Source organism: Saccoglossus kowalevskii, chromosome 3 (genome assembly GCF_978046115.1).
Source record: "Saccoglossus kowalevskii chromosome 3, keSacKowa6.1, whole genome shotgun sequence".
Lineage (NCBI taxonomy): Eukaryota > Metazoa > Hemichordata > Enteropneusta > Harrimaniidae > Saccoglossus > Saccoglossus kowalevskii.
The window spans coordinates 36,959,687-36,971,414 of NC_140643.1; the positions used below are offsets into that span (position 1 = coordinate 36,959,687).

Sequence of the window (11,728 nt, forward strand, 5' to 3'; positions counted from 1 at the left end):
AATGTGGTGTGATCAGAGAAAAGAGAATAGTTTTAATGCTCGCCGTATGGAATAAATCGCATCAATTCAGAAATGAAAAGAACAGAAACACGGAATACGTTGTTATTCACCCGGAACGACATGACTGCATACAAGCACCGCCCCAGGGAAGTTCTTTCACATTATAAATGGCGATGGGAAGTAGATAAAGGCATACCTCTTTAAATAATGGATTACAAGCATCATCCTCTTCGAAATGGTCTTCAAACAGGTCCGGATTGTAGCCGCCAAATATATACAGGTTGGCATTGTCCGCCACAGCACGGTGGCCACTGCGAGCGTAAGGTTTACTTTCTTCGACGAAGTAAGGTTTTGACCTTGCTGTGTAGAAACAAACAAAAATAAAGTGTGTATTGGTGAATTTAAAAACTGAATCATCGCCCGTTTATTTCACATGTATTATGCATGCTCAAAATAACCTGTACCTTTCATCACATATTACATAGAAATAGAATCATCTTACTAACCGCACCTCTCTGGTGAAGTTGGTCGCCATAAATAGACAATACGTCGGAAATGAACTGTTAAATGCGAGCTCCTGGACATTTTAGTTGAGCGGCATAGTGTCATTTTAAGATGCATGTTTTTTATGACATCCACTCGTTTTTATTTCTGATCTTAAAACGTTGGAAACTTACCCAATTTTCGATTTCTTCGAGGTTTGACGTGCTTCACACGTCCAATGTGCAAGGGGGCAGCCATCTTGGGCCGTTGTTTTGATGTGTTTCTTTGTTCGCGTTTCTTTTCTCCTCGCGGTCCTCCAAGATGTAAACTGCGGTTCCACATCACAAGAAGAGGCTGGTTACGTGGCATGTTTGTTGGAAATTTGTTTTCCCTTTTCTCTCGCAGTTAAACAAATTGCCGCACTAACTTCGATTGTGCAGTGCTGACTGATGCGTGTATGCAAGCGGCGCTTCTTAGGAAATGTATCTGTCATGCATGAAAACTCACATGCATACCGCGGTGAGACTATGCCCAGTGTGATAGCACGAAGTGACTTTCAGTGAGTCACTTCCGATGATGACGAGTTATTCTTCACAATAAATTAACACTAAAACTGTCAACAACACAAGTATAAATACAACCAGCAGATTTGGGAAATGGGCATGTTCTCCCGGTGGCAAGATCTGGCGCTGGACCTCCAAGGAAAATGACCGCAAGGTGGCACCTGTTACGCAGCAATAGCAGACGCACTCTCCCTCTTTCGACGTCAGCGTCAGACTGAGCGTTGGCCGTGAAAGATGGATTATATACTAGTACGGTGATTCACACGTGCTTCGAAGTTGTTGTTTTTTTTTACTCAGATTTTGGCGATGCGTAATGACTGAGAGATAGAGGGAATGGTGACATAAAGTGACAACAAAATAATCTCCGTGTAGAATTTCCTCTCACCCCAGCAACGGATTCTAAAAGTTTAATCTGCGGCATTTCAATAAACCTGACACTTAAAAGCTATGAAATGCAGTCAAGGGAAAAGTGGTTTAATATGTTTTCATCATTTTCATTCAGCGGACTAATTGCCGGAAAATTAATATTTTTGCCGACTAGCTGTCAATATTGACCGTTTATTCATCTCGATGAATGAAGGACTATATAAATCAATGCAGGCCATGGAAACCGGTGCCCGGTTATTCAATATATCATTCGATACATTTTGAATGTTGTAGTTCTGTTTTACCATCCTGTACCCTCTGATAGTAATGTTATGTAATACAACACGAGAACGAAACAAAACTTGAAAACGTTAAATTGATAGTATTCGATGCCACATAACCATTTACTACTTTTTGGACCGTTCTGACAGTGTCTGACAACACTGTGTTCGATGGCGCCCTCTATAGACCGCTTTAAATTCAGTGATCGTTGGAGGACGCAAACAACTTGGACCAAGCCGGAGGGAGAGGGGAGGCTTGGAAAAAATACATAACCCAATTGGCTTTCATTATATAAACGTCCCAATGGTATGTCAGGGAGGCTCTACAATAAAGCAGTTGAGTTATATTATTGTTTTTTATGTTTGCAACTGCAGGCATTCTATGAATTTTTGCAAAGTTATGTCATCCTACTGACTGTACATGTATGTACAAAGACATAATTTAAGCATTATGAGTCTGTCGCTATAGTTATGCGAATTTTGACAAATTTTAAGTTTATAAGAATATTTATTTTTATGAAACCAACCTCGACCTCGGTGCCTCTCTGATGCTACCTTTCACTCAGCATAGGAATGTGGTAGATTAATAGTATACTTTATCCAACTCTGAAATAATCAAATTAATGTACATCAATAACATGATTGTACGTGACAAATTTGAGACAGCTGCTCAATGAGATATAATTACATCATAGTAAACGTGATTTGGATAATTATTGTCTACGACGATTGCTTGCTTTGACGTCACATTTGCTATACTACGATTGTCCAAGATGTAGCAACGACATGTGACAAATGGAAATAAACAGATGTGTATTGTCATACGTGGAGGCGCTGTCGACAGATCGACACTTCTTGGCGACAGGCTTAAAATTCGTTATCACGCACACCTACTTATAACAATATTTTTTTTTCGTAATATCCGTGAGCTCTGTTGTTTGTTTGTTTGTTTGTTTGTGTTGTCCATTTTTGTTTAATTTATGTCTAAATCTATGTAGTACTGGGTCAAATGTCATTTGTGGTACTAATGAAGACACGTGTAGTAAAATTAAAGAAAATTGTCATAGCACGCACACACACACAGCACCTAGACAACTGGCTACTCATAAGCAAACAACACCAGACACCCGGAAAATCAATTTCTTATCGAGCGAAAAATCACCTCACCAGCTATGAGCATTGTATTATCATTTCTATATACAAATTATATTACCGTGACACATTACCATGTATCCATTTGGTACCACGAAACTAGTGTTAACCAAATATTACACGAACATAAAAAAAATGGTGAAACACGGTTCGCGCTTCTTTAAATGACCTCTTTGAATGTTTTCGTTATATATAAAACAAGAATAGAAAAAAAATTATGCAAAAATCTCGCAACTTTAAAAGGCAACAATAATTAGAACGGCTGTGTAATTTCTAATGACACAACATAGAAGCCAATGTAAATGAGTGAGCTTATTATATCAAGTACAGCCAAAATGCGAGTATTTTGAATAAGTCGAATTTATTAAAACGCACGTGCCTTTGATTAGATGTCAACACGTACATGGTATGATTGACTACGATCTATAACACCACTTCAAAACACTTCGGGATATTTACAAAGCTTTAATTAATTTATAAAGACTGTAGTTATCGTTGGAGATACCAGATAAACGCCGAGGAAGAAGGGTTAATTGGATGTATATGCTCTGTATTTGTTCTGCTTCGTCAGATTGATGTTGGTTGATATACTGCCCCTTACAATTAAAGTACTGACCAGGTTAGATCACACTAAGTACGTAAAACATATTATCGTTATATAATTTGTCCATTGTTATTATGCATAATGAAACTAAAATATTTGTAATTAATTTTAAGTATGTGATGCTTTTAAGGTAAACTCGTGTTGGCAATCAAACGCTAAATCCGATTCATGTAAATTGCCAAATCTATGTAGACAATTACTAGACATTTTGCATGCGTCGAAGATTTGTGCTGTATTTGATAACTCTCTTTGACATATGACACGTCCCCGTCCGCACCAATGCTTTGAAGTTTAGAAAACTATTAAAAAACAAATTAGTTTTGAAACTCGGCGCTCATTCACAAGTGAGCTTTCACCATGTTTTTCTCACACCCGAGAGGGGTGGTAATTTTATAGTTGATGTATACGCCTAAGAAGCCCTGAATTGACTCACATTTTCACTGTCCAGCCGATTTTTTTAACTCACAATTTCAAGATTATAGTATTTTAGCCAAATTTAAGCAATTTTTTGACGAAAACCCTAAATTTCAAGCCAAACACCGCCCTCAACGTCGGTATTTTAGCGTCCATTTTTCAACTGGCTGCGTTCGCTGGTTCCCGGCGTACTATTTATTTTTCTCGCGGCTTGGTGCGCCATGACATTTGAAGCGAAAACCAGCAAACTGGCTGCGGAGGACTCCCATCCAAAACCAAGGTGAGTAACCCCCGGGCTTACACACAAGCAGTTTTCTCCTTACCAGTCATAGAGGGCGTTTTCACTTGCTTTTTTTCGGACTTGTGATTTACGTGCAATTTTGTAAATGATCAATCCATGGACGTGTTAGTACGTCCATGATCAACCCAAACTAATTTGTAATATACTATCATATGTAGTGGATATTAGTTTCGAAAACTTAAAATTATACGTCGATCTCAATATTTTGCTACTTTAATGACGATTACACGGTTACCTCTAGTAACCGTAATAAATGAAGTTCTAAACACATTGTACTATCGTGGCGAATCACTTTATGCAAATATTGATGCATGAGCACTATGTCTAGATTTCATATTATTTCAACTGATTACCATTCTTTTCAAACCTTTGCTGTCTAGATCTATGAAAGTTTTATTATTTGTTGTCAATTGAATTTTTCTCAATTTTTTTAGTATTGACATAATAGTGGTCAAATTATCAATTGATTCATTTTCATTTTGGAAATGGTTCTCAGCCAATTCGTGTAACAGTTGTCTAGAGTCAGAAAATGGCGGTGAGTGTCATGACCTAAGTAATCACTAATTACCCTCCTATTAGTTATATTACTAAATGTCAACCAACTACCTACCTACCTATCTACAAAATGTATAAATAATTTTATCAAACACGAGTTCTTTGGTAAAATCTTCAGAAATGTAATTCGAGGGACTGGCACATGACAATTAGAATCACCTTCAATACAATTCAAAAGACTTCCAATTCTGCTGTTGAAATCTCCAAATAAAAATTATTTCACCCTGCTAGAAGAACTGAGATATATTTCTTTTTCCAAAACGACAAAATACCCATCATTAGCGTGACACTAATAGTTAATTTGTCAAGGGAATATAAAAGCAAGCCAGATATATATCTTATATGCCAAAAATCTCTAATTCCAAAATTAATTCTAATAATGCATTTTTTTCAGTAGCGGACGTGGTGGTATTAATAATGTAAACGATGATAATAATGCCTGTTGAGGTGCCATTAACAGCGTAAGTTCTTGGTTGGTGGTATCAGGGGGTAATACTTCTCTCTGGGGTTCTCCACACTTGTCAGGGGGGAAACTCGTCTCGTCTCTCTATCTCGTCCCCTTGAGGTACGGGATCGGGGAAGTCACTTTAACTTTACAGTCAAATAAGACACACACAACGAAATACGTTTCAACTCTCGTCTTAGTCGATCCGTGGAGCACTCTATAAGACACAGCGCCCTGGGGAAAAGTCCAAAGACTCTCGCAAGGCTGACCCAAGACTCTTTTAGACTGCGTCAACACTCGCCCCAAGGCTCTCCAGGACTCGACTCGACTCGCCCGGACTGCATCTATTGTGGAGTATTCGCCAAGACCAACTCAAACTCTCTTTATTCATTTTCAAAACTCTAACCAATTACAAAACAGTAAAAAGACTCTAGGGCGTAACCTTCAATCATAAAGCCAATCAAACTAAGTACTGAATACGTCATATCTGTTGATTAATCGTTCACTACATTAATAACTATGGATATAAACTGTCAGAATGAGTAGTCTAAATAGCGGTGGTTATCTGTTAATTAGTTCCAAATCACTGAGCCAAGTTCCGTCCAAAACTTCAAATAGGCCTGAACGATGACAGACATAACACAGCAATTCAGCTAGTAATCAGCTAATTAAGTCGGTTAACAGATACGCAAAAACAAATTCATGACAGTGGCATAAATGGTCACTGGATGTGTTGGTTTTTGCATAGGTGATTACACTGGTAGTGGTGGTGGTGGTTGGCAGTGGTTGCACTGATGGTACAATTGGTGGTAACAATGTATTTGTGCTGGCATTGAGAGCACTTGAATTGATGGTGTTGGTAAACTAGTTGTGGTTGTATCGATGGTATCAATAAACGCCAGTGCTGGTGGTTTCAATAACTGTTGCATTGATGATGAGTGGTGGTTGGCACTGTGGTACAATAATGCTCCTCTTTATAATCTATTGTGTGACAATATTGTGTCATTTTAACATTTTCGCTAGAATTGATGTGCACAATAAAAACTGGCATGACAGAATCTAACACAAAGTTTGTTTATAACCACCAAAGCACTTAAGACTCTGTATACATTGATTTTATCCAACACAAACCCACACATTGTGTACTTTGTTCAAATGACAAATGTTTACTCCATGTGCTACATTGTAAGCTCTAATCATATGGAGAACAATTAAGCTTACGTGAATGTATCTCCATGTAACTTTATGGAATAGTCAACAATGTGAGGTGGCTGTTATCAAATTTAAAAATAGCATTAGGAATCGCTTTGCAAAAGAATTTTAACATTAATTTGGGTTCGTTCGTTTCGTTCGTCCGGAGCTATATCTCGGGCACCCATTGACAGATTTCATTCAAATTTTACATGAAGACAATACATAATGTCTTACATATGTGCGTCAAGTTACTTTATGATCGGAGAAGAAATGGCCGACTGGCGGCCATTTCGGATGTAAAATTTGCTATTTCTGATACCTAAACATGTCTGCAGCAGTTTCTCAGAGATGACTGGGCCAATTTGGATCAAAGTTGGTATGATGACGATGCATATTGGGTTGTAGTTGCATGTCATTTATTTTTGTGATTCAATCAAATATGGCCGACTGGCGGCCATTTTGTTTTTCATGGTACCCATGCTACTTTCTCTTGAATATGGCTGACAGACGCCCAAATTTCCTGTAAAAGCGTTAAATCGTCATTATTTACGTGTCCGGAGCTGTTTCTCAGAGATGACTAGGCCGATTTGGATCAAAGCTGGTATGATGATCATACATATTGGGTTATAGTTGCATGTCATATTTGTTCTGTGATTCAAACTAATATGGCTGACTGGTGGCCATTTTGTTTTTCATGATACCCATGTCTACTTTGCCATGAATGCAATGAACATTTCTGTTTAAATTTTTACAAAGACAGTATACATCAACATGAACATTATTTTTGTAATTTGATTCAATATGACTGCCCAATGTCCAATTCTCAAGTAAAAGCACTAAATCATAATTTATTACAAATCCATCTCCTATTAATGGTTTCAATCTAATCTAAATGATATCAGCATCAAATTGATATGTCAGATCACAAAATTTCGGACGGGGACTGTGTCATTAACAATGACTTGTTACATCTCTAAATGGAGTGCACATAAAACAAAAAGAAACATTTATTTTATTCTAGATTATTGACCACATATTCACCTCTGTCATTTACATTCACTTTTAATAGAGCAAGTATGGTACATATTAATATAAAACAACAGAATACCTGATAAATATTCACATGTATCAAAAATGAATTATGAAGCAGTATATCATATTACATTAATTTATAATATGAGGGACAGATAACATGACCGAATGAAAATGTTTTTTCTCCATTAGAAGTCGTCTCTAATTAAGGTTCATATGACAGTTGGCAGTTGTACTCATTTTTGTTAACAACTCAAGAGCACTGGATTTATTAAATGGTGACAAAAATCACAATATTTTTCTTTTAAAATAAGTTACATAAATATTAAGACACTGAAACCTGAATGATGAAATGCATTTAAGATAGCAGAATAGTTTTTTGGGCACTTTTCTCATTTTTGTGTGAAAATCACAAGCATAGCTCCATAAGGCATGCCACATACATTAGTGTATTTACTTTATTGAAAAAATAATATCTTGTACAAGTAAACTGGTTTTTTTCTTGTGTGCAAACAAATACCCAAGTTTTTGTTTATCCAGTGTACACCCCACCAGTACTTCTCATTAATATTCATGCCTAACAAACATAACTGCACTGAGGCCAAGCTATTTACAAACAACTGATAAGATATCTGTTTGTAGTTTACACACAGCTGATAAGATATGTGCACTGCTTCGTTTCGAGAGGAGGAAGCTGTACAGCAAAGACAAAAAATAACTTTTGAAACACAACACATTTTGAATAAACAAAAAGGTACATGAGTATATCACTCCAACGTATTACCGGATTCTGCCGTAAATTCGCTTAGGCCGTTTAACGGTAGTTTGGTTTTTTTAATTTTGTTTTATATTTTGGGAAGAGGAATTTACGTTCTAAATGGTTATTTTAAATCTGCAACAATCAATCTGCGTGAAATGATACCCCATTGTGCGGGGAACTCAGTTGGAGATTTTTTATATTTGATACATTGTATCTTTTTATGATCAGATCATGGGCCTTGTTCATGTGGACGGCGCAAGTGTTACGATCTCCTCGGCGTATATTTACACTCTAGGGAGCAAGCAAAGACGCTCATTTCCAAAATAATAATTTAATTAACAATGCCAATAAAAATAAAATAATCCCACATGTACATTGAATTATAAAAAATGGCAATACGTTTACAGTCGTACATTTTATTTGGTCATCTACAATGTTCGTCGGTATCATTCACAAATACTTGAAGGGCGTCTTATCTGTGATTTCTTCACCTTCAAATTCTGGGTCACCGTCTTCGTCCAAAAAATCAAATTCGTCATTTAGCTTCCCAAGCTAACACCTCTTGAAGTTTGCTGTTCAGTGACTCCACCATTAGCGGCTTGGTATTCACAGCAGTTTTTCGTTTCCTCAACGGCGGCACTTACAAAGGCCCGGTAAAGGATTGGTCAGTTACTTCGGCCTAGGGGGGGGGGGGTCGGTGGATCAGTAGGGGGGTCACCCTGTTTTTGATATCATGTTTTCCAGAATTCACAAGCACTCATGCATATATTTTTAAAATTTTTATTTCAGAACAAACGATAAAAAAGTTAATCGTACAAATGTGTTCTTAATAATAACTATTACCTATATTGCCTATAAATTTGTTGATGCAAAAAATGTTATAGGCTAAATATTTTGAGGTTAAAGTTGCCAAATAACTAACCGATTATGCAATGCGGCTAGAACCCCAATTATACAGTTAAGTTTTAAACACATCCCAAGTCCATGTGCTGCTGATATCAGATTATTTTATTTAAAGTCTGAAGTCACTCAACATTGTATAAGATATTTACTGGATTTATCCAATTATAACAGGAGACGGAAAGACAACACAGCAATTAGTACAAAGAGCAGTGACAGTTTTTGTTCAACAAGTCAAAAAAGTTAAGTTTGTGAAAATGCTGATATATAAATTAAAATTAAGGGCATATATCGAGTGAGTACTCCACAGCTTTGCTTTTATTTACTATCTTTAGCAACATAGATTTCCCTCCTTCCTGCAGCCTTTTCTGTAGTCATGTTTTGGCTTTATGCTTCCCCTTCCCTCCTAAGGTCTATTAAATGCAAACGCTAATAATTATGTCAAAATTATGGCAAACCATCATATTTTCAATGCACATATAATACATTTTGTAATCATGTCAGAGCCAAAACTGTTAATGTTTCTTTGTTTTTTTTGTTTGTTTTTTTTTTGGGGGGGTCAGCATGTTTTTAGTTTTAAAATATAATGTTTTTTTGGGGGGTCACCCACTTTTTTTATTTGATAGGGGGTGGGTCAACTGAGATTTACAGCTGGCAAAATGAAATCTGCCGACCCCCCCCCCCTAGGCCGAAGTAACTGACCAATCCCTAAAGGATGTTTCCCAAGAAGGCCGACGACGCATTCATTACGGAAGTGGAAAATATAAACAGACCAGAAAAGTTCAACCGAAGTGGCCAGTTCGCGGCAACAAAGACACCTCGTAGCCTTCTCATAGCCATAACAACAAACCACGTGGGGTTGTTTAGTGTCTGTAAATATTTTAGAACACTGCATTTTCATTGGTCGAATTACGTAGAAAGAGTCGTCAATTGAAACACATATTACAGTCTGTTGACAGTGATTGATCACTCTTATCAAGAGCGGAAAAGAAAAAAAGTTGTTATCCAATATCCGCAATGTACTTGCTGTTGGGATGCCACAATACGGTAGCTTCCCACGCCGAGATCGCCAGAATCCGCAGTTGCTGTGACTTTTTGTGGAAAGAAAGTGGCAAGTTTAAAACGTGATGCAGCGCGGTTATTGGCGAACATAATGGACTTGAATTTAGCTGCTACCAAAGTCAGACCAAAGTCCGTCGTACCTGCAAAAAGAGTGTATATAAATGTGCTGTAAGACGAACACTTGGGTGAGGTGGGCGGCGTACTCTTCGAAATCGCTTTAGGCTTATCGTGGAGGTAGAAAAGAGATCCCTCCATGGGCTTATCCAGGTAAAATGGACTCGCCGGCTAGCAGATTTACAATATTTTCGTGTTGAAAATTGACTACATTTTCCCATATCCACACTTAAAAAGAACTTACCCGACAGCCGCCATTTAATTTTCTACCGTATTCTACACAAGTTTGCTCGCGGGAGTCTTGATAAATAGTGTCGGAAGGTGTTCTTCTGTCTCTAGAAGACTTTGAAACTCGTGGAATACTCGAGAAAATAAGTTTGCAAATAAAACGGCCCCAAAATAAATACACTATGTTGACAAACACTTCAACTGCCTAGTATAGTATTTGTGTTGTTTGCTACCTGCAAACAGAACCGCCTACTTTGCATAATCCTAGCTGTAATGAATGACGTAACCGTTCGTTATCAGCACAGACCGTCTCAAAACTCCATAACGTGAAAGAGAACGGTCAAAAAATACTGTTTTTTTTACAGATATAAATGTTAATTCATGATTTTTATTGAAAACAACCTTCAAAGTAATTTATTTACTATTAGCCCATATAAATTTTGCTGGTAAAACGGGAGTTAACGTCGATTGAAGTTTAAAATCATAAAAGTGACGATGTCGCCGTTTAGCTTTTCGTACTCTCGAATATGTTGGCTTCGTATCCGTATTTACATTTTTGCGAAATTCTATCGCGTATTTTCACAAACCTCGCGCAAACCACCGATATACACTAACTTCAACACCAAATCAAAGAAAGCTTAGAAAGAACTCCCGTGTGCTGAGATTTTTGGAGACACATTAAAAATTAATTCAAAATTACTTATACTTGAGATATTGATGGAATAGCTGAAAACTAATTATGCAAATAAGGTAACTAATATGAACAGATTTAAGTGTAAAACTAATAAGGTCTGCACAATGTACCAAGTTTCATTGAAATGTGATTAGAACCAAAAAAATATTAATTATTATGCTAATTAGAGAATTAATATGAACAGATTTTAACCCAAAATTAATCAGACTGTTTGTCCTAGAGCATTTATGTACCAAGTTTTATTCAAATGTGATTATCAATACTTGAGATATCAGTATTAATTATGTTAATTAGGTGATTAAGAAGCATAAATATTTACCAAAAATTAATATGGTGCATAGTCTTAGGTTCATTGAAATGTGATGGGTACTCTTTAAAAGTTTCATTGAAATCCAATGAGTGGTTTTTAGACATCATAGAACAGCAAAAAATTAACTAATTATGCTAATAAGGTGATTAATATGACAAATATTTACCCAAAAACTAATTAGGTCTCTGCACAGTCCTCAAGTAACTATGTACTAAGTTTCATTGAAACGTGATCATTACTACTCGAAATATCAAAAGCTGAAAATTAATT

The 11,728-nt window shown here is 36.7% G+C and overlaps 1 protein-coding gene across 1 annotated transcript in view; it reads right to left on the reverse strand.

The window, feature by feature from the left end:
- Positions 1–1,257, reverse strand: part of LOC100366574 (kelch domain-containing protein 10-like) — a 79,253-nt gene extending 77,996 nt beyond the window's left edge. The window contains exons 1-2 of the mRNA XM_002741153.4: positions 678–1,257; positions 197–360 (exon numbers count right to left, since the gene is read on the reverse strand). Of these exons, the coding sequence (XP_002741199.1) occupies positions 197–360; positions 678–852 (339 nt within the window). The 5' untranslated portion in view covers positions 853–1,257. The remainder of the gene's footprint in view (positions 1–196; positions 361–677) is intronic.
- Positions 1,258–11,728: the final 10,471 nt, after the last annotated feature.